Source organism: Silurus meridionalis, chromosome 23 (assembly GCF_014805685.1).
Source record: "Silurus meridionalis isolate SWU-2019-XX chromosome 23, ASM1480568v1, whole genome shotgun sequence".
Lineage (NCBI taxonomy): Eukaryota > Metazoa > Chordata > Actinopteri > Siluriformes > Siluridae > Silurus > Silurus meridionalis.
Window position 1 is genome coordinate 17,432,427 of NC_060906.1, and position 25,051 is coordinate 17,457,477.

At 33.8% G+C, this 25,051-nt stretch overlaps 1 protein-coding gene across 4 annotated transcripts in view; it reads right to left on the reverse strand.

Moving 5' to 3' along the window:
* Nucleotides 1-25,051, reverse strand: part of LOC124377206 (disks large-associated protein 2) — a 122,694-nt gene that overhangs the window by 11,888 nt on the left and 85,755 nt on the right. The window contains exons 4-7 of one of the 4 annotated variants that reach the window (XR_006924072.1): nt 23,125-23,281; nt 21,228-21,447; nt 15,241-16,269; nt 14,608-15,167 (exon numbers count right to left, since the gene is read on the reverse strand). Coding sequence is in view for 3 of the 4 variants with exons in the window: in XM_046836584.1 (XP_046692540.1) it covers nt 15,443-16,269; nt 21,228-21,447; nt 23,125-23,281 (1,204 nt within the window). In the remaining variant the exon portion in view is untranslated. Of the gene's footprint in view, nt 1-14,607; nt 16,270-21,227; nt 21,521-23,124; nt 23,282-25,051 lie in introns of those variants that run through there. The other 3 variants (XM_046836584.1, XM_046836583.1, XM_046836582.1) reach the window with 3 other exon arrangements.

Below are 25,051 nucleotides of genomic sequence, written 5' to 3' on the forward strand. Positions count from 1 at the left end.
AAATTTTAACTATGTAATGATATGTAAAACCACAGCTCCTGTTTCATTTTGCACAGGAGCTGTGAGACTCTCACAGAATTTCTCACCTTTATCTATTCTACTGTAAAATGCATAAATAATGAACATGTGTATCTTTATCATACACAATTTTTAGTAAATTTATAGTGAAAATTATTTATAAAGAGAATAACTTTTAGCCTTGATTTTAGCGTTGTGAATTCTTCCTTCAAATTGTAAAAGACATAGTCTAGGAATCATAATGATACCAAGAAATAAAGATATTCAGAAAGTGTCTTAGCTGGTGGCGTATATGACACTGCTGCAAAGCTTTTTAAGACTTGTGCAAAAACTAAAGAAACAAATAGCAGACCACCATTTCAGCATAGAATGAACATTTGATATAAAAATGCTTCTCTCACATACATTTATATTATTTTAGTTAATTTAAGAATGCTCAGAATTTTTAGTACTTAAATTATATTTGAAAGCAGGTATATCTACTGCTTTCTTACTCAAGAGTTCTATTTCTTACTCAAGAGTTCTATTTATATTAAGTTTGTAATCTTGCATACCAGTGTAGATTTATTCTTTGCTAGAGACTCAAAGCACTTTTGTACGTCGCTCTGGACAAGGGCGTCTGCTAAATGCCGCAAATGTAAATGTAATTGTATATCTACCATCAGCTCCAGACATTTTTACAACCCTAAAGAAAATGGGCAGATGTTACTCTGGAAATCCCACCCAGCATCCTGGAAATCCAGGAATCCTGAGTGTAACTGTAGGAAGTGTTTTGCTGATCATTCACAAGGTTCATGAGTTCAGCAAGTGTTTGCCAGTCCAAAAAACAGAATTAGCCTTGGGAAAGAAGGCTTTGCTTCTTGCTGTATCAATTACACAAACAGTAGCCAATCTGTGAGTTCATATACTGTAAGAGTATATGGAAAGTTAGCACTTTTCTTTTGTGTGTTCAGCTGCCCTGTGACCCAGTATGAACAGCAGTTCAAAAACAATGAATAGAATGACTTTGTGAGCTGTTTGTATAAGGTATTAATCTTTATAGGGTCCTTATTCATTTCTGTCCATTTTAATGAGGGTTGTCAGAGGACTATATGTATACTATCCACCTACAAGTAAACAAGACTAAATAAATGACTGTATGCTGGAAATATAGCTCCTTTGAATTTTTATCATTTATCTGTCTTGGTGCTGTATTTGTTCATTTACTAAGATTTCGAATGGATTGTTTTTAAATTTATTTAAGTTCAAATGTCAATTAAACTTTACAATTAGCACAAGTCTACAGGTTATCTATGGAAAAGAAAAAAGAAGATGAAAAGAGATGGAACTTATAACGAAACGCTGATCTGTAAGTGATCATACTGAGAGCTTTAGTGTTTATTCGCTTTTTAGTGGCAAATCAGCACTGAAGCTCTAAACAAGATCACTTAATCGTTAAATTGGCTCATAAAACGAGATTTTAAATTAAGCAACCAAAAAAAATAAGAGATGAAACCAAAACGCAGAAAAGTGTGATTATTAAAGCCAACACCCTGTTAATAATTTCAATAAGCTCTGCATCAATGGAAGCCAAGATCTGAGAAAAGAAATAGTTCAGCATGACTTAAAACGATTGATTCACAGACAGACAGATTGAGGCAGCCAGCATGAGATAGATGTATAGATAGAGAGATGCATAGACAAGAACAGAGGTAGAGAGAAAGAGATAAAGAGGCAGGGCCATTTGTTGAGTTAAAAAGAGTATATGTAGACAAGTAGGGGCCCTCAGCCACCAGAGGGCCCCATAACATTGCAGGTTGTTGTTTAGGGTCCCCAAAGGTTTAGAAACAGCCATTCAGAGGTGGCCAGAAGAGAGCCAGATCGATCTGGATAAAGACAGGGAGGCAGTGAGAGAGAAGTGGTGGGGAGACTAAGAGACAGAGAGGCATAGAGAAAGAGACGGAGAGAAGCACTCTAGTTCTGCAGGTTTTCATTGCCAGTGGCTACAGAACAAAACCAAATGACAGTCACTGCTGCATACCACAATGCCGAACTAACGTTCTCCACTGTGCTGTTAATTAACATAATTCAAGACAGTGTGTTTTTAGAATAATGTTTAAATGCTGATTACAGCCATCTCAAAATTTTGTCTCCAATAAATCATCATTGTATCATGAAACAGTAAAACAATCTGGTCATCTTATCAGAAACTGGTCATGATTGTGGATTCTTTTAGTTGCAATTAACAGATTATGCTCATAGAATTTTATTATGGCTCCTTTTGCCTTAATCTCTTTGTTTTGATGTCCTGAGCCACCAGCTCATGATAAAGTGCAGTAACTCAAACCTGCAGTCACATTAACATCAGTTTTATGTTCTTTAAGAAAATGTTCAAATGGATAGGAAGTCATATTAATTCAAAGCATAAAAAAAGAAAACCCAGCGTCCGTCTGATATTAATCCAAAACCTGATAAGAGCCACAGTTTTGATCCCACCATTGTGCTGAGGGTTTGTCCCCCTCAGTGAGAGAAACGGCAGCATGGAGTCCCAGTAGTCGTGTTGGTGTCTCTCTGAGCCCGGGCATTGAGGCTGGGTAGTCCTTGCCTGTGTGTGCATGTGTATGTGAGGTGTGGGTATGGGTGAGGGTGTGGGTATGTGTGGATGTGCATGCGTGAGCACAAATCTCACAAGATGAAAGGTGAGGGATGTGATGACTTACAATGCAATGACACACATGATGGTTTAATTTCATAAAAATGAGTGTTGTTCATAATCTTTCATTCTGCATTTAAAGTCTAGAGCTTGAGTCTGCAATCTCCTTTTTAAAAAAACCAAAACAAAAAACAATTATTGAGGGTTACCTCTAAAGCCACTCCACAACTCATGATAACATAGCATTTATCATTTAGCAATTATCTGTCAGAGCTACAATTATTTATATTTATTTCTCAATCTATTTTTCAATCTATATATATATATATATATATATATATATATATATATATATATATATATATATAAATATATATATATTTCATTTCAAAATATTTTCAGTGTCAATTTCAATTTACAGTGTGATGCATTTGTACACTGACAGTAACAATGAAGTTTAACTTCAAAAATTCAAAATCTGATCATTTCACCTATTTGCTGACTCTGAGGTAAGTCCTGTGTTTTCCTTCTGAGGAAGTCATTTTTGTACAGGTGCTAGAAAGTGAGTTGAATTTCACAATAAAAAACATTTTCTCACTTGAAAATCAGTGATCAAACACATTAGATTTAATGATAATTAATGCATAGAGTTTATTCTTTTCTTTTTTTGGATATAATAGTTATTTATTGTCTATTTATTGAGAGCCTAGTATAATATTCAGCTGTATTCATTGTGTATTTTGACAGTAAGGTATCTACATTTGCTGAATTGGAATTGAAAAATTCTGACTGAAAACCACTACAGGTTCCTATTTCCAGTTCTTCATTTGGCAGACACTTTTATCCAAGAAATGTAGAATTCAATCTGGGTTGTCAGCTCAAATCCTGGACTAGCTAGAGCACCACAGTTGAGCCCTTGAGCAAGGCCTTTAACACCCAATTGCTCCAATCTATGCTTGAATTGGATTCTGTCTCTCTTTGGATAAAAGTGTCTGCCAAATGAATATATGTAAATAAGCTTAAAAAAAACGCTCCAGCCATGTTTACAATTCAGTCACAACCAGTCTTTACCTACTGGGTAAAGAATATTTAATATGAGGCAGCTTTTAATGATCAGTGAATTAACTGTTTAAATCCAATTGATTAGTCAAATTAGACAAAGAACATATTTACGTTTAATCACCACATTATCTGTGTTAAGCTGCTTTGAGACAATGTTCATTGTTAAAAGCGCTATACAAATAAAAATGAATTGAATTGAATTGAATAGTCTACTGCTAAATATGAAAAATAATTTTTGTGTACTGAGTTGAATGAATTTTACCACAGTATTTTACACTAGTTTACACAACATGGAACATGCTCATTGTGAAGACAATAGTACAACCTATGTTGCACAATCTATATTGTTTATTAATGCTTTTTAAAGATTTGGACGTTTATACATTTAGTCAGTTTCTCGCTATAACTAGTGGTACTACATTAATGATGCCCCTTTAGCACTAGGTCATATAAACATAATATCAAGTTCAGGTGTAAGAAACATGGTGAAAGTGCAGAGATTAAATTAGTCAGTACTAAGAGAGCGGATGTTGTACAACAGTGGCAAGTTTGAATTACACATTATACTCAAGTATATTATGAGGGTTCCATGCCAGATATAAAAGCAGTGGGGGGATGATACGGCGTACCACACCACATTAAGCTCTTACATAATTCAAACTCTTTTATTTTCTTTTTTTTTGGTGAAAACAGTCTGCAAGTACTGCTTTTGAAATAACTGTATTTCTGACTTCATGCAAGTAGTTAATTCCCTATTGCACTGCATTTGACTTTTATCAGTGTATTGTTGTCAGGCCATGCTGAAATTCAAGCGTTGTCCAATTATACCATTCAGTCTTAGTTGGCTAACTGATTACAATTGGGGAAAGGGGGGAAAAGGGATTGAAATTTTCATTTTCACGGGGCCACTGCAATCTATGCAAAGGAACACCTTCGATAGGCTCATTGTTTCTTCAGTCCTTCCGCAGTGAAGCCTTAATTAACAAGCTTTTCATCAAATGTGAGAGCTTTCCCTTCTTTGATTATAATCATCTCCCTCAGGAACAGCTGTGATTGGAAAACAGCGATGCTGCGATGAAAGTTAAATGCAATGCAACACAGAATTACATGTGTCTGATGCTAAGTCAGCATACATTTTTTTTTTTAAATCAATCCTTGTTGAAGAGCTCACACAATGTTAGAGAGATATGCACTGTGTGATGGCTCTATGACAAATTGTGAATGGTTTGTGTTATCTGGGTAGTTGCAAATACAGCAGAATAAGTATGGTTATAGAGATGATAATTCAGCCAAAAATGTAAAAAAAAATTTCAATATACCTCAAAATTTAGTCCGTCAGCCAATTCAAGTCTGACAGCAGACGATGACAAACTGGAGGACCTAATTTAACTTAATCAATTACAGTGTCTGTTAATAATCTTTTATTGTTTTTGAGGCACATGCATATTCTCTTTTTTTTATATGCAATAAACTAGGTTTGAAAAAAGATTTTTCAATGAAAATAAAGTTCAGCATCTGTACATTTATATAATTGTTTGGTCAAAGTAAATTGTTAATTTGCCTAGTTTGTTGCATATAAACAAAAGGAACATGCACAAATCTCAAAAACAATAAACGACTATGTGTTTCCAACTTTTGACTGTAATGAAGCACTATATCTAACAATATATGAAATTTGTTTTTATTAAGAATTAAATGTAATATTAAGGCAATATATGTTTGTTACCAAGCTGATTATTTTTTATGCTGGATAATTTTAAGGTCTTAGCTAACATGCCTCTGCTTTACAGGCAGAAAGCATTTTTTAAGCAGGTGTATTTTACTGATTATGTTCAAGTGGGATTTTGTGCACCCTTTCAAGCTAATGTGAAAAGTGTAGATAATGATACATCCGGGTATGGACATAATTTTATTTATATTAATTATAGTTTTGTTATACAGCCAGTGTTAATTGTGCTATAATCCTCCATCATTCTGTTGCTAATCCTTTCTCTCTCTCTCTCTCTCTCTCTCTATATATACTTTCTTTTGACTTCTCCCATTAGGGGTCGCCACAGCGGACCATCCGCATGTTTGATTTGGCATGTTTTTACGCTGGATGCCCTTCCTAACGCAACCCTCCCTATTTATCCAGGCTTGGGACCGGCACAAAGGCCTGTGCAACCCTAATGGCTGGGGTTGGTTCCTGACCGGGATCGAACCGGGGTCTCTCTCTTGCTCATTCATATATATATATATATATATATATATATATATATATATATATATATATATATATATATATGAGCAAGAGAGAGAGACCCCGGTTCGATCTCGTGTATATATATATATATATATATATATATATATATATATATATATATATATATATATATAGTATATTCAGTATTATAACAAGATTGACATTTATAATTATACTTGTTTAACTATTTTTCTTTTATTTGCATGTACAGTACAGTTACACAAAATGTAGTTTTTCCCTCTAAGGCTGCTGCTTTTATTTTGCTGTACATGAGCTTTAGGCTTTAAGCACTAACACTAATTAGTTCAATGTTTACAATTTATAGATTTGAAATTGTACTGGACTGTTCTTCAAAAAAATACCAACTAAGCAAATATAATAATCATTTTAAAAATGAATTACTGTACATTTTAACTCCAAAATGATGTAACCCTAACCCTAGAATAGCTGTTATATACATTATATATGCAATGGCTTGTTATGTGCTTAACATAAGTTTGGAAAGTTACAAAATATGATCTGCATTACTTTTTAATTATAATGTCTGAAATTATATGGAGAACCTAGTTTACATAAAATTTCTGTTCCAGAACTTGAAATCTGAACACAATTCAAGTAACTAATAGAAACAGAAATGTTTTTTTTTTTTGGAGGGGAAAACCCATAATAACCTGGTTGCATAAGTTTACACACCTCTTCAAAACTACTTTGTTTTGCTTGTAATACAGCAAATAATCTTTTTCTACCAACCTAGCACATCTTTATTTGTAAATTTCATTCTACATTTCATTGCAGAAATTCTCTGCATTTCAGAGATTTTTTGATGGGTTTTAGATCTGGGACCTAATGACACTGTTTTTTAGCGCCTTTTGGAATGCTCTTTTTCTAAAGTCATTCCTTTGTTGACTTGTACTTTGACTGGATTACGCTAGAAAATAATACTTTTTTCTCCATCTTCAGCTGTCTATTAGATGTCTGCAAGTTTTCTATATATTTTGACTAGAGACTAGAGAGTTAAAAAGTTCCTACTTGGACTTAGACAATAATGTTTTAGCACATGCTTTGTAGGCAGGCCTGGATGTTTTTTTTTATGTGAATATCAGTGTAGTGCCAAATTGTTTCTGGTTATGGCCTTTTCTATGTTTCATGGCAAATCTAGAATTTCTTTTTTGTACTCTGCTCCTGATTGATACATTTTTCTAAAGGTATTTAAATTCTACTGAATGCTATATTGTAATAGGGATGGAACAAAATCTCTGTTAAAAAATTTGTCTTAGTGCAAATTTTATGCCTGCGGATATTAAGGATGTTTCATAAAAAAAAAGGTTTAAGTTTAAAATAATTTATGATAGAAACAATAGTTTGTTTTCTTTGAAAACTGTATCTTGACTTTAGGAGTTTAGAATAGTTAGCCATGTCATCACAGTAGCATAATTTAAAAATAGCTGAAATATGTAATGATGTATACGTTAGGTGAAAGGACATGAATATATACGAGTGTATTAATGGTTATCAAGGAATAAAGTCCGATGTAGTGCCAATTTGGATCATAAATGGATGGAATATAAATCTTTTATACACAGGTGATAATGATAAACATAGGTGTTTTTTTTGGAGAACATACATATATACATACAGTGGTGATGCCCCCATGATTAGAGTGAATTCACTTTTCCTGGATAGAAAACGAACATTTCTGACAAGTCAGCATATGGATTACATTTCAGGTAAAGTTTTAGCGATGTTTTTGGTATTCATGAACAGAAAGAAGAAATAAGTAAACTTAATACATTTTACTGAATCCAACACAAAAGAAAAAACGAAACTTTAAATAACCTAAAAAAAAATTAAACCTAAACACATTTCCTGTAGCACAATGGTAAACTGAATGGTTACTAAACAATATATTATCATGTAATTTAAAAACAACAGTGTTAAGAGTTTGAGAGTTTGATTTATGTGTGTGATCTTGCATTTGAAATAATTGCATGTTGAAATATAAATTTCAGTATTTATGCCATTATTGTGAAAAAAATGTCTTTGAAAAGTCTATGAAATGTATCATATTAGGTTGTTGAGCATAATCAAACAATTAATATTAAATAGAAAATTCTAATAATGATGTTTTCAAAAATAATGACCAATGAAGAAGCTGATAACAATAATAGACTGTTACTAGAAACTACAGACTATGTGCAAAGAGTCCTTTAACTATAATTAGTTGTATTTTATTTCACAGATCTACAGTCTTTTTATATTCTACAGAATTATATCTTTGATATTTCATTAAATTGGATCATCATGTAGATCATACTATAAAGTCGAATAAAAATGCAAGAATATGTAAAATGTTCTGTTACTAGCAAAGATCAAATTGTCTCATTCACTGGACAAACTGCAATTATAGAATATAGTTTATATAAACTATAGTTCATATATAGTGCATATTCTATAGCAAACCTGCATTTTTCACAAGTTGAAGTGTGTTTAGAATATTACAATACATTTTAACTAGAATTAAACAAATATATAAAAATTATTTAAAAAATTTAAACATTAGAAACAAGCTGGTATGTTGTGTAAGTACTAGTATTAACAAGTAAAAATCATTTAATTATTTAAATATGTTAAATTACCCTAGCTTTATAACAAATAAATGATAAAACAAAATTAAATTATATATATATATATATATATATATATATATATATATATATATATATATATATATATATATATATATAATATTTACAGCAATAGTAACAAAAACAACAATAATACTAATTAAATAATAACATCAATAATAATAATAATAATAATAATAATAATAATAATAATAATAATAATAAAACATGAGTAATTAAGCCTACCCTGGGAGCACTAGGGTTATCGTTCGACTTTTCAGAAGCATAATCAAAATCTCTACCCAATAAATATTTATATCATTACATGGAAAAACCAACATTGATTCATAAAGGATTTGTTTTTAAGGCAAGCTGTGATTTTGTTATAACAGTGTAGCTATGAACCCACTGAAAAATGTCAAATGATTGCAACAGACATTTACAATAGATTAAATAAAATACAAACGCACACTATGTTTTTTTTTTTTAAGCAAACAAAATAAAAAAATAAAAACCTGATCAAATTTAATAGATAAATGTTACTTAAATAAACAAAACCTTAAACAAAAGAGTCTAGTAAATAATAGTAAAACCACTGATTTTGAAATTTTTGGGGGGAAAAAAACACCTGAGTTTAAATACCTTGATAAAATGTGAAAGAAAATTATCTATACATGTAGATACATGTCAAATTAAAGAATATGATCAGTAAAGAAAATCCCATTTTAAGAAAGGTAGATCTTATTTCAGCCCACACCCACAGATTCGGTTACACAACATTTTACACAATTGTTTAAAAAGCATGATTTCGATTAACAGAACTATCCAATAGCATAATCTAAACACTACTGAAGGGAATGTAAGAATGGTGTTCTTCCCTTCTATTACATTTCACAGTAAATTTCATAGAAGGGCATGTGGAAGATGTTCTAATAGCTCATAGTGACCAAACACCTGACTCCCTTTTTTTTTTTAATTATTATTATTATTATAATTCGTCACCCAGCTGTATATTGCATTCAATCTTGTGTGGATTTTTTTTACTTTGGAGGTCAAAAGGCTACAACATTTAAACTAGCCCGAATTAGTGCAAAATGTATCACTTCATTTTCACAGATTATTTCAAAATTTGGAAAGACAATGAGATCATCATAAAAGAAACAATACACACAATGCATACGATAAACAGAAATCCTGCTATTATATAATAATATATAATTATATTATACACAAACTTTTTTTTTGTACAAAACACAAAATATGGCAAAATATTCAAATTGCAGTAAAGAACATAAAAAATCTAAAGAAAAAAAAAACATTAAAAAGAATACAATTTCCTAAAATATGACAGTTACTTGTCAATGTGGTTATATTCTGGATCTGGATCATAAGAATTAATATAATATAAAGATCCGTTTCTGATTATCTACAGGACCTAAATTATCACGCATTATTAAGGTTTCTCTGAAAAATCCAGAAACAGCAAAACCCTTCCTTAGCCTGCCATGCAGCAGGAGCATAATTATATCCAGCATCTTATTATGTCAGGAGTTTCAGAATTGTGGGAAAATATGCTCTTTGTGACTTTGTATTCAGATTTATGAAACCGATGATCTCCTGGGATTTTTACAGACAACATTCTCTAGAGTTTACATATAATGGTTTAAAATGGATAGAAAACAGACAGACAGGAAGGCAGACAGACAGACAGACAGCAGTTGCATAGGTAAAGCTGTTGCTAAGAGGTCAAAGGAGAATATTCAGACTGGAATGCTAACTCAAAAAAATCACTCTTTAAAACCATGATAATCAGAAATGTATGTAAAACCTAGAGGCAAATGCTACAATAGTCGAAGACAACAACATTGTCAATCAACCAAAAAGTAGAATTTAAGCTACAATATGTATACAAGCTAGACAAAAAGTGCTTTCCCTGTATTTGTAAATAAATAATTGATAATAAATAAAACAAAATGATATTACACAATATACAGTGACAAAATATTATATTAAAAAAATGATTATGCTTGCATTCAATTATAGGCCAGGGCTTTCACATCTTTATAACTTAGGGGAAGTTCATGGCACATGGAACGGCATTAGAAGACATAGGTTTATGGATTAGTTATACATTTTAAATATGTTGTTGTTTCAAAATACACAATTTATAGTCTTTTTTTATATATAATTCTGTATAATAATGATTATTAAGAATGGAGCAATTGATGCTCAGCAATCAAAACTAATGGTCTGTTTAAACTGTATTTTTGTTTTTAGATGTATACATCTTTTTAGGAGAAATACATTTTGAAATTGTTCATATTTATTCTTTGCTATCTGAATTTTGAGTGAAGCGTTCTTATCCTACAAAAATGAAAAGTCAGACAAGAAGAATTTAAAAGAAAAATCAATAACATAAATTTTTAATGGCTAAAATTATAGTGGAAATCTAATTTATGTATCTTATAGTTGTAAGTGACACCGCAAAATGCTTCATACTGTTCTGTCATTACTCCATTGGCCCATAAACAATGCAACTATTTGCTTAGCATACAGCAACCACTTTAGTAAAAGGGCAGTTTTGATATTACTTCTCTTAAAACATGTGTCTAATGTTACAGTTTGCAAAAACACAAAATCATAAACATTTCTTATACATTTTCTGCTTTTTGAATACAAGAATTGAGTTCTTCAGATTCTGTATATACACTTGGCATTCTCTATTCAATAAGTGTTTATTATTATTATTAGCATAATAATAATAATTTAGCATCAATAGAATTTTCAAGATGGTGCCTATTTCTTTCAGTGATTTAAAGGCTACATATATTTCAGCAGCATAGGCTGTATGTTATAACAAGAAAATTAGGAATAAAAAAGCAGTGATGAAAAACAGAAAGAGACAAGTATCCAAAATCCATGTATCATAATATCACATTATCAATTTCTGTTAAAGCCAGTTACCATTAATTAGGTCTCTCTCATATATTCTATTTAATGTCAGCAATATTCACACCAACAGTTCAAATGAATAGACATACAGCATATGCATTATATACTTTACATTATATAAACATATAAACTGCCAGATGTTTGGAAAGTCATATGCTTAGACTTCAGAATCAACCTAAAAGGTTTGTAAGATTTTAAAGAGGGCTGTTAGACAGAACATCATCCAAACACCAATTGAAGGAATCTTGTAGAAATAGTGATCGAAACCAGGACTGTTCCACAGACTTTTAGACTGTGGAACAACACAAACACTTCAGGTGTAAAAATCTTTCTTTCTCTCTTTCCTTCTTTTATATTGAATATTAGTGCCTGTACACAATTACAAATTTCAGTGAAAGAACTTAACAAAATAACTAAGACTTGAACTGTATACATTTGCTCAGTTTTTTTATGAATGAAAATGCAAAAACCCCTTAAATGGCAGTTAATTACAACACATTATTTGTTTTTTATGGTTTTCTTCAAAAGGAAAATAAATTCACAACGGCAGCTCAAAGTTCCAAAGTTCTGAATAATTTATTTCATGATTTCCAAAAAAAAAAAATATTAGATGCTCAAGTGGTGCAAACTAAATCAATAATGGCAGTGAGCTAAAAACAGCAGGAACAAGCACAAAGACAAATAACGTCTACAGAAATAAATTGTGTCAGTAACGTTTTTGTATGCGTCATGTTTGTAGACTGAATTGCATGTATGGTCTTGTGTTATGATGAAAATGATTTTTGTTGTTGATGTTGTTGCATATATGTATGGAGTTTGTGTCCACATGGCTTCTGAATTTTATAATAGTTTCAGTGTGTGTGTGTCTGAGTAAGCAAGAGTTGTTTTAACATTAAAAAAGGTGTCTAAATTTCATATTCGTTTATGTATTTTTATTTTATTGTGGGGGCACAACTTTAATGTACTAATTATATTTAAATCTTGAGCTGTAGCCTTCTTGCTTTGCCTTCAGGTCTGATTATTAATGCATTTTATTAAACACAAAGGAAAATACGGGATATATATAGATACATTATATAACAGCAATAGCAAGGCTTATAATCTGCTATAGCAGAGCATTTTACGTGAGCTAATTACTCACAAAAGTGAATATGTTTGTTGTTTTGTTAAAGAATGCTTCCAGTTGATTGATTTAAAATGTATATACTTTAAAATGATGGGCTTTAATTACATTGCTTTGCTACATCCCAGGTCCATAGACTTAAGCCAGGTGCACACTACACAACTTTGTGATCAGCCGTTTTGTGGAGGTAGGGGTGTGCACAGTACACGATTTTTGCAGCACATACCCTGCACAATTAAAAAAAAGGTCTAATCCCCAAATTCTGCATTCTTATAAAAATAAACACAAGAACTGTTTATCATGTGACTTTGGCTGCATTTGGCCTAAACCCAAAAACTTGGAATATCTGAGGTAAGACTAGGAGAAAAAACAACAAAAACCTAAAACTACAACTTAAATCTAAATTTTTATAGAAGCTCTTCCCAACTGCTTCTGCACCACATACAAAAATAATTACTTGTTAAAATCTATAACATAGATTAGAAAGATTGCGTTTATTCACTGAACTGCCATGTACATGCTATCAAAAGTTGTCCATGGTGGTGTCCAGGTTTTTCTCCCATTGTGAGTTGAATTCACAGATGTCAAAAATTGCATAATTTGGAGTTCCTACGTATTACTTCAGAGCATACATGACTTAACTTGTGGTGGTTGTATCTGTAATAGGAAAGCCAAAAAATATAAATATGCAAAAATGTCAAAGAATAATTGGTTTGGGAAATTCTGACAGGAAAGACAATTTCCTCAAAGGCGTGCCTTTTATATTGTGATGCCACAATGTTTTCATTTTTGCTGATCCAAACAACATTGGGTATGTTGTTATTTATTTCTTGTAAATTTATTTATTGTAAATGATTTCTAATAGAATGAATAGTGTGCTTGCATTTTGCCCTCACTTATAATTATATGAATTGTGTACAAGATTCAAAGATCTGTTGCACATCTCAGCAAATGAATTTGATTTTATCTTGGATTCTTATTGGCCTTTTCTGAGTAGTGTTCATGCTATAATATTTTACACCAGGAATGTCCAGCATGCTTGAAAATACCATTTAAAATTGAGTCACTGAACTACTGAGTTCTGACTATGAGCGGTTGCAGAAAGAACATGCAGTAAAGAGATCACAAGACTGGGAAACAGGGGCTAAATTGTGTAGTGTGCACTCTGATTAACTGAAAGTCTAAACGTTGCTGCACTTAACAGATAGAAAGAAAGACAAAAAAAACACAACACAATTAAAAGCATTAAATGTCAAACTAAAACATGCATGCTTTGTAAGACAGACACTTTACTGTACCCCAAGAGATCATGTGCTAACAAACCAATCATCCTCATTCAACAAAGCTGGTTTGGTGAAACACAGCTTAAAAACCATCTTCCCAAGAACTACTTTGGCATGGCAATGATATTGTCCTTTATAAAATAATATACCTTTAAAGTCTGTACTTTTGACACATAATACAGAACAGCCAAAAAAATAGAGAAATATATTTTGTGTTAAGGAATGTTTCTCATAGTTATTATAATGTTAGGTTTACTGTTTCTTTTATTCTATAAATAGGTATCTCTTTTTGAGTGGAATTATATAAATATTAACTATAGGATTCACAGTATAACTCCCGTAGATGTATACGTAGTTGTGCACATAAGCAATGTATGCACAAAATAAGGAATAGGTGTGCATTTTACTCCCAATGTTGTAAATGTCTTGGGAAGCTTGCATTGACTTTCATAGGCATCTATAATTAATCATTTCGTTTTATATACTTTTTTTTACCAAGTACAAAATATAATCTGACATTATACACTATAATAATTTCTACTCTTAGTTCCAATTACATATAAGTTTAAACTGTGTTGTATGGTCTGGCAAAAGAAAACAATTGGTCCCACTTAATTTGGATTAACCCATACATACAGTGTCAAATGCTCATATTGCACATTGACCCAACATTACGATATGGACATTTAATGTGTAACCATCAATTAAAAAGCCTATCAACTATGTTAAACTTTAATCACAACAATAATGTTTCATTCTTCACTCTTCAGGTTTACAGCAAAAGGCTTAGTGTGAGGGAAGCATTTAAAATAGCATGTGCTAAGTAACTCCCAACCATACACTTTATGATTTATGACCTAAGATCATCCACAGTAACTTCATCTCCACAGTGGCAAAGTGCTGTAGTGTACGAAAAAAAACACCCTGATGGCACTCTGACTTACATCGTTTAGGATGTTTGCCTTGAGCAAAAAAATTATTGATTAAAACAAAACATTTCCAATTCAATGTGTCTGAGAGCTGTTAAAGTGGGTTGTCTTGATTAAACATTCACACACTCAATGAGACATTTTTTTGGGGGGAACTCATATTTGATTAAATCATCAGGATGTCATTGTAGAAGGGCAGCATGTGTATACTTTAGTCAATTGAGAAGCTTAGTGGTTAATGACGAAGACAGTTGGATGAAGATGACATTCCTTGCATTGCTTGCCACATTCTTGGGTCAAATCTGTGGAGACATATACATGTATGAAGAAAAAAGCGCAGCAAAATAGGTTACTCTGTGATGAGGTTTAGCTAACCTAACATACACCAGTGTGGTATCTTCTGATTTCCGTGTAAAAAATGCCTAGCTAGCAATCATCTCTGCATAGAGCAAAGGGACAAGGACTGCACCCTGGCTCTTAATGTGTGCAGACTTAAACAGTACCTTGCCCCTGTTTGCAGGGTTGGTTAAGAGGGGAATTAATTCCCAAGTTTCATTGGATTGCATGATTAGCATGATCAGAATGATAGTGACAGGTATGACATTGGCCCACTAGTGTACTTCCTGCACCAAAGTTCCAGACTGGAGCTTCTCTGTCCTTCTGGTCGACTACGACTTTTCTTCTTCCTGCTGGTGTCCATCTTGGTCTCCCCTAGTGGTCTTTGACCTGATAGATCGATGGGACTTACCGGGCTCGGAGGGCTTGTTGGGCTGTTAGAGGTTGTTGGGCCCTCAGGTGTTCCCTCAGTGATCTCAATCCTTGGAGGGTTCATCACCTCAAAAATGTTAAATGGTACCGGTTCTGGTTGGCACATGACTGAGACATCCACAGTGTTTTGTCGGACTGGAACGTTATTGCCAGTCTGGATCCCAACTGACACTCGTTCACTTGATTGGGTAGAACTTGAGGTCGCTGCCTCCCTGCACAAGGTCCACATGTTATAACACTGTGTGAAGTTAAAAAAGTTGCTATTAAAGGTCTTGAGCTCGTTGCACACATCCCGGCGCAGTTCGGCCAGCTCAAACCGCATGGCCGCAATCTCCTCCTTCCACTGCATGTTGAAGGCTGCCACCATGTTGGCTGATTCTTTAAATGCCTGAATGGCCTGAGGAACATGTGGTTCAGGGATAGAGGGTGTTGGCGCAGGAACACGATAAATGGGTGGAGAAGAAGTAGGTGCCACAGAGATGGCTGTTACAGTAGAACTTGTGCTGTGATGACTCCTAGCAGCATTTTCCCTCTCAAAACGCTCAAGCTCCTGGTAAGCCGAGGAACTAGCACCATCATCGTCTTCTATCATATCCTCATTTAACAAAGAGGTGCCTTCCATCGCATCATAGCCCTCTGGAAGACAAATTTGAATATGGAGATTGAAGAACATTCAGTGCCAAAATCAGATTACTGATGAGTAATCCCTGTTTTTAGATATATAGTTTCTTCTGAAAGTATCAAAGCAGCAAGGCCAATATTTCATGTTTTTACTATATAGTGAAGACATTTGGTTTGAGACCTCAACAGATTAATATGACAATAGATCAGAATTTCAGCTTTTGTTTCCTGATATTTTTATAAAGATGTGGTAAACAAGTTTTATCATGGCACTATTGGTGGCAGGCCCCCTTTAATATACACTTAATATTACGTTACATATTCTTTACCAATAACTGCATCGAATAAGTTCACTTTTTGTGATTATATATATATATATATATATATATATATATATATATATATATATATATATATATATATATTTTTTTTTTTTTTTTTTTTTTTTTTTTTTTAAGCTTATACTGCAGGTTATTTTAGTTGTTGTTTTGGGGGGTTTCCCCATCAGTCACCTTCTCAGGAGGTAAAATGCTGCCCAATTCGTTCAGGGTCATTTTAAGTCAAGTTTATTTCTATAGCACATGTCTAATAATGTCTGTGTGTCTCACAACAGACATTGTCTCAAAGCAGCTTTACAAAATGTTCAGACTTAAGGTGAATGGTGTGTATTTATCCCTGATAAGCAGCGATGGCGACTGTGGCAAGGAAAAACTCCCTTAGATGTTATGAGGTAAAAACCTTGAGAGGAACCAGACTCAAAAGGGGAACCCATCCTCATTTGGGTGACACAAATCTATTAACAATACAGAACACTGGAGAGTGAGAACTACCATGAGCACAGTAATGTAAGATTATGAGTAATGTTCTTTCTACAGTCTTTTAGAGTCTCATGGTTTCATGATTGACTTTTGCATTCTAAATCCTTCCAGTCTGTCCACTAATTAAGTTGTTGTATTAAAGATAAGTGAAGTGGTTGCAGAAACAACCATGCAAATCCATACCTCCACTATGCTTTATGTGCTTGTATGTGTTTTGGATCATGAGAAAATCCTTTCTTTTTCCATACTATGATCTTAACATCACTTTGGTAAGGCTAATCTTGGTGCCATAACTTTTTCAGTTCATATCTCTTAGCAAATTCCAAACTGGCCATCTGATTCTACCAGTGGTTTCTGTTTCAGGCATTCCAAATGTTTGTATAGGCTATGCCCAATTCATGTGCAATGGCTTCAGTCAATCAGCAATGGCAATCAGCTTCAAAATGGCTTGCCTTTCACCCATAGACACTTCTCTGGTCTTCAATGTGTTTTTTTAACAAGGATGCCGTCTTTACAAGCAAAACCTGGTGTTATTAATTGTTTAAATTGTCAAACAGTCTAACAGCACATCTGGACAACAGGAAATAGTGGGTTCAAACAAAAGGTGCCATGTTCTAAGAAGTTCAACACATTCAACTATCAGGGGAAAAAAGCTGAAATTGTAACCAATATTCATCTTTTAACCTTAAACCCAAACGTCATCAGGGCATGATGAATAAATTGGCCTTTTTGTTTCAATACTTTTGGAGAGATTGAACCCACACCTGTAGTATGTGAGTGAAAACTCTGTTAAGACACTTGTGTCAGTAGCTAGTTTTTTTTTTAGATAAAGTAAGTAAATCAATAACTATAATTAGTAAAGAGTGCTGATAGTAGAACAATGTCTATGTCAGTTCTAATTGACAAAACTTATTAACCAAAGTTATGTAAAAATTATCCATGCAAGCTATATTAATCCATTTCTTCCTTTTTTTCGGAGGATCCAATTTGTTTTTATTTTATCCAGAATAACAATTGCTGTGTTTAGCTGGTTCCCAGTGGAGGCAATGCAAATGCATCACTGTTGGTCAGAAGTGATCAGTTCAGTGTAGATCTGCTACAAATACAATTCTAAGTCTTGTATTTACACTGATTTATATTGTCACTGCTGGCAAACGGTGGTGTGTGACTGCTTTTACTCACATACTGTAGGCTTTGTATTGTGTGTTTACACTGCCTTCTCGGTCCTGTCAAGCATAAGCCTCCAAATGTCTTTCCATCTTTTCATCAGTCCAAGGGACAGCGGGGATCCCATGGCTTTTCCACCATCATCATCATTACCATCATCATTACCATTTTCATAATCATCATTCTACCAAAATCAAAAGATTTTTACTAGATGCTAAATCTATTACATCCTTGTATCAACACTTTCATCAGATTGTAAGTCTCTTTGTTTTTGTGCAACAGAAAAGATGAAAAGGCAATCGAACAATCACAAGTTAGTGGCCCTAGTAATAGATATGAACCCTATTGAACATATTAGGTCCTCCAATGTAAAGCCGATTGTACTGTGTGGAGATGTGGGGGTGTAAACAGAGTATAAAACAAGACCTACAAGGGCTGCACCAGGGAGAGGCTGCAATCCCACTGTCCTACATGGCTGAAAACGTCCACACCAACCATACACTGATATTTTAGTTTTAAAGAGAGAACTCGAAATCTTTTATTTTTTATTTTATTTTTTTTTAACAATAGCAAATAGAAAAATAGTTTCACCTTTAAATTGAACTTTTAAAAGATTGCTAATGGACTCCAAATCAGGGGCTCAAAAAGGTGAACAACTCACAATACCTATTTCACTTCCCAAGTACAAAAGAACTCTTGGGTTTTGCCAGTTGTTTAAAGATTTGTCAGAGAGTTTGAATCAAATTGCTTTGGGGCAAACACTACTTTTCTTAATCTACTGTTAAAGCATGGCAGCCGTCATGACATTAGTCCCTAATCAGTCGAGAAGGCAGTGTAAAAACACACATATACATAGATATATGTATGCGTGTTGTCAGTAAAATACCTGTGACCCTCCTGCTGCTCTTTTCCTCTGGATCTCCTTGTGTAGTGTTGGCTGGCCAAAGGAGAGGCTCTGTTTCTCTCCTTGCCTCTTAACTGAGGGCTTATACAAACTTTTAAACTCCAACTAATTATCCTCACAACTAGAATGTGGTTATCAAAATCAAGAATTTAATAACATTATCTTGATCTTCTTTTCTTGCACAGTTAATAATAGGCTGTTGTTGAAGCCTACCATTGATCTGATTGCTATCTTAGATGAACCATATCTGTCACTGTCAATTGTTAGATGGCACCCAAATGCATTTTGCTTATTTGTTGCTGCATTAGAGGGACAGAGTTGGTTCTACTGGGACATTAGATACCCAAATAAAGCAGATAAGCTTGAACTAAATAAATGTATTGCATCTATTTTGAATAAAGCTATTGATTAAAAGTGTGAAAAGAGAATAAGCTTTTTAAGATTCAAACTAATCAGACCTGCATACATATAATAAAGCACTACAAGCACTATGGGCAAAAGAAATGACTGCAATATTTTGTATTGTTCTACACTTTAAAATCTGTCAATGGCCACATTTGATTTCATTGCTTCTGTAGATACAAACCACTTATCAAAGCATTTGAATCTCTCAAAAGCTCCCTTTGCAATTTGCTGCCAAAGAGGGACACAGTTTGTGTAATTAGATGCGTTATATACCAGAATAAAACAAATAAAAGTTACTCATTCCACACATGTTAAAGGTCGAGATGGAGCGTTGTACGGTGAAAGCGCTTCAGCAGGGTATGACCGTGGGATTGGGAAACTCTCCTTAATCCTCAGTTGCTGCAGTCACTTGGGTGGTTGTGTTGGTTTTGACATATTAAACCACTGGTGTTTTTATTAAAAGGTCCAATCAAAGAAACTCCATTTAAAAAAAAAAAAAAGGAAAAATAAAGAAAAAGAAACCCACATCAAAATGTATAAACAGATAATTCACTACAAAGTTCATTTGGATTAAACAAACAAACTGAACAAAAACATCAAAAGGCCTATTTATACACAGAAGAAAATCCAGATGGATTACAGTATTTGACATATTGAAATAATCAAAGAGTTTCAATAGGGTTCATAGCTATACTTAGAATGTACACAGATGCACAATTAATGAGTGTGTGTTCAGGGAGTGGTCCCTTTTGCACAAAAAAACCAATGATGGTACTCATGGAAGGACGCAATTAATGCTAGCATTGCACAAACTTTTTAACTAGTTTCTGTAGTGTTTAAATATTACAATATAATAATTAAAATGACAAATTCAAATTAGTTTGTCTCTGTGAATAATGCTTTTTAAATTAATTATGTTGTTAGAATGTCACGGTGTTATATTTTCATTAATAGCCATTTATCCTAATAAAAAACAAATTCTGGAATACTGCATGTCCTGAACCACTTATATGCACAATGTGCATTTCTCAGTTGATTTCAAACTAAATAAACAAAAAGTGTTCAAGCTGTTTATACATTTTTTGTATTTACTTTGTGCAACCAGAGAATTGAAATTACCTGGTGCACTGAGGGTTGCACTAATTATAATATTGCTACATTTCTTTTTTAAAACAACGCAAAAGACTGCAATAACCTGTACATTGCTAAGATCTTTGTCTTTAGCTGATCATGTTGACACCCCCCACATACACCCGTCTATTTTTTTTTAATTTCTTTACTTTCCTGTCTTTTCCCATCCTTTTTCTTGTTAAAAAAAACAAGAGAGCATGCTTTGTGTTTAGGAGCAACCATGTGTTGTATTGTGAGGACCTTCATCTATGTGAACTGCACTTCCTAAGTTAACTTCTCATTATAAATGCACTAGATAATGCATCAGTCATGCAAAAACACAACTGCCGACATTTGCCATTGAACACTTAAAGGACAAAGAGGTCAAAGCAAATGAACAAACACACAAAAGGACACGACTTGACCAGGAACATTCACATCCCAGCAACTCTCAAGCACAAGGGTTCCCCACTGTACATATGTAGGTATGTCATAGGATGTACGAACGGTATGATGAATATGTGCTTTGAAACCCCTTTCTCTCTTTTTGGATTTGAGGGGCGGTTTACCTGTTGTGGATCTGAGAGTTGAAGTGACAGTGGAGGATGTCATTGAAGGCAAGTTGTCGTCATCTTGGGAATACCCAGCCTGAATTGCACGCAGGTAACTGTGGCTTCGAGTGCGGAAAGCGCCAGGAAGGTCCAGGGCCTCCATGGCCTGGGACTCTACTTCACTAAAAACGGACTCGCAAACTGACTCATACTGGCCATTGACCTCAGTCTCACTCACCTGAGAGACAAAAACAGGAATAGCAGTCCTTAATTTTTCCTCTTCCTTTCTCTTTCTCACTTTGATTCTTCCCCTTTGCACAATAAATACAAAGGAGTGTTAGCAGGAGGGAAAATGACCGACAAATATAGCCTTTTATATATATATAGCCAGCAGTTAACATTTTTTAAAATAAAGTATTAAACAAGGAAAAAAAATTACAATAACTATATTTGCACAATAAATAAAAGTTGGTGGTGTGTGAAAAGCATATTTAAAGTACCTGCTTGGAAGAAAGAAGTGATTAGACACCACACACACATGCATCAAGCAGCAGAAGCTTTTCTTTAAAAAGCTAACTCTCCGACATACATTATCATCAGAAGCCACTCATAACACATTCCTGATTCCATTCCAACATTTTAAAGGATGTTTCCTACTTCATTACTGCACATCCATTATTTCCATAAATCCATTAACACCATCAAAAGCATTAACAATTCAAACAGCCTATAAATCCAAAGACTAAAACCACACTGCATTTATCTTGACAAAACAGACTTTATGGCTTTGTGATCTTGCGCAGAACAACATACAAGCTGCTTGTTACTCTTTCTTAAAGAAATCCAAGTAACCGCATGCAAAAGTCAATCCAATCCAGAAAAAAATAAATAAACCTGTGTTCAGTCATTTTTAATGCCAATAGAATTTATACTTAATTCTGAATTTGAAAAAAAGCATGCATAATCCTGAAAAACTGTTATATTACAAGTTCTGAATTTTGTACATACAATTAAAAAATATATAGCACAGCCTACGTTAGAAATACAACTACAATAATCCCCCGTTATAACCGCGGTTCAAATCTTGCGTTAATACAGTTCAATACTGTATACATAAAACGGCATTTTTGGGGTGGCGTCTGCTTATCGCAGTTTTTCGTTTATCGTGGGCGGTTTTGGAACATAACCACCGCAATGAACGGGGAATTACTGTATCACGCATCAAAAATGTGCAAAAAATATACTCATATGCACATACAATGGATAGTGGAGTTAAAGCTAGCTTTGCTTATCAATTTATGCCCTCATGTATTTGTGATATTTGAAGCATAAGCTTGATTGTTTGACAGTAAAGAGTTATGAAAAAGGTTAATAAAAGTTTAAAAAGCCTAGCTAATGGCTATATTCTGTCTGCTGAAAGAGATCTAATTGTGGTTTAAAGAGGATTCTCTGTTTATTTATTCATCTGAATAACTATAAGAGGTCTTAGTTATCTAGCTTGGTCAAGGTTGTAGTCCATTACGGGCCTTGGCTAGGAACGCTACTCATGAGGCAGGAAATACACCTGGGTAGGATGCTAATACAGGGTACCAAACACATTTACACAAAATTTATAACTAGGAGCAATTAATATCCAAATAATAGCACAAAAAACATGCGAAACTCCACATCCAGGATCAAGATCTAATCATGGCAGCAGTAAAACAGACATTTCCAAAAACAACAAAATATTCGGTGTCCTGCTTAGTGTGTTACTATGTTTAATGTGTTTCCTAAGTAAGTTAATATGTAAGGGGGTTTTAATGCATTTTTAATCATAATCTTTTTGATCAAGATTCTTTGGTAATAAAAGTTCTGAAGTGTTCACGTCTGCGTTTAAAATGTGTGTATGTATGAAGAACCTGCTTACACTCACCTGGCTGAGGCAGCTTGCCTGACTGAGGGTGCTGACTGCGCGCATGTAGCTCTGGTTGCGAGAACGGTATTGGGGAGGGTTGTAGGAGGCAGCTGGGTCCAGAGAAACACCAGGGTGAGGACGCAAATCTCTCGTGGTTTGCAAGCGGTAGCCTTGGCTAAATGGAGGGAACAAGCAGGCAACTGCAGGCCATGATACTATTTTCCACCAACCTGATTTCTTGTACTGAAAAAGTACTGAAAAATGCATCCATTCACTAAGCTGAGTTTAGACAGCCAGATCCATGTTCAAGTTTAGCTATTTTTAGACACAAATACTAATACAGAGACACAGCATTCAGACATACAGTAGCTGAAGCAGTGCACATCTACACTGATGGTATACCATTAGCAGTGAATGTATTCAACCAATGTCAATCTGATCTCAGACAACATTTATGATACTTTAAGCAAACATCGGTGACTTAAATGAATTTAATGAATGACATCTATTTGATCTTAACAACTACACAATTCAAAAAACAGTCGGATAGGACAATTTGTTTTAATTTTACAAAAGCTATTAAAATTACACTAGAACTAATCTCAGACTTCTGTTTAACAGCATTTACAATGAATTATCCATGATATTTTAATTTGTTGATAATTAGACTAGACTGCATCATTTTAGAAAGCTTGGTCTGTATTATTTTTGGTACTGAGCAGTGATTCAGTTTTAAAACAGAACAGGCTGTCAGACCCAGACTGTGAAGCACATTCTCGACATCTGTAGTAATAGGCTGCATTCTCGTTTTTATAATACATAAGTGCATCCTCAAAATGTATTTACAAGGCAATAAAACTAACTGTTGAATTTTGTTGGTGTTTATGAGTCACACACTGTATAATTACAAATACCACGCAAGGTCAGAATTTGAGGAAAATGTAATATTTGTCATTTGCAAAAGAATGTAATAAGCATAGATTCATTCACAAAACCTTCCTCTCATCTGTAGCAGAGCTGTCAGATGTTTGTTACCTTTCTCTACTAACCTTTATTGGAGGGCAGAGAAGCTGGATTATTCTTGCCTTGCTTCATGTTACTTACAATCTACTAAATATTCATATGAGTCACTGCTAACAAATTACCAGCTAGGCTTCAATATCCTGCAGACTGCAAGCTTAAATAAAAATATCTGCACCCAACACATGCAGCAAGGTCAGAGATAATGATCCATCCCAGGCAGCAGCACCATTATATAAGCCTTCAACGGACTAAGTTTCACACATTTGAGGGATTTCTTCATTAAGTTTCACACTTTTGAGGGATTTCTATATCTGAGAGATTGCAGCTAATCTGTAAATTCTCTGGAAAAAATAATTGTTAATAGGCATAAACATTCATGGCGCAAATATGAACATTAGTTGTATTACAGTATCCAATCAAACATTATGCATTTTTCGCAGAAGATAACTTTTCAATACAATTGAAGCCTTTGGATATGAGATGTCTTCTTAATGTAACAGGATGTTTTTCAGTTATGCAAACACACATGCATGCTTTTGGGCTACAACTTTTTCTTTTTTAATATATATACACTAAAGCAAACAGCATCTACCTGCTTGGTATAAGAAGTAAAACCATCCATCACAGCATAGCATTAATTCCAATGCAGGTGTCAACCAAACAAATACAAACTCAACCATCCACAATGCAACAAGAAACAATAGAGAGATCACACTTTTTATATAGGCTGAATATCATGTTGCGTATCTAATAACACAAGACATAGTGCATGCATCTACTGCAGATAATAATATAGCACATTGCCTTTAAAAGTGCAGCATAAATTTGACAGAAAGCATTTCCCAATCACATTTAGGATGTTGAATCTGCTAGATTGTAAAACAAACCACTAGCAATATCTCTCAGCACAAATAGAAGTGAT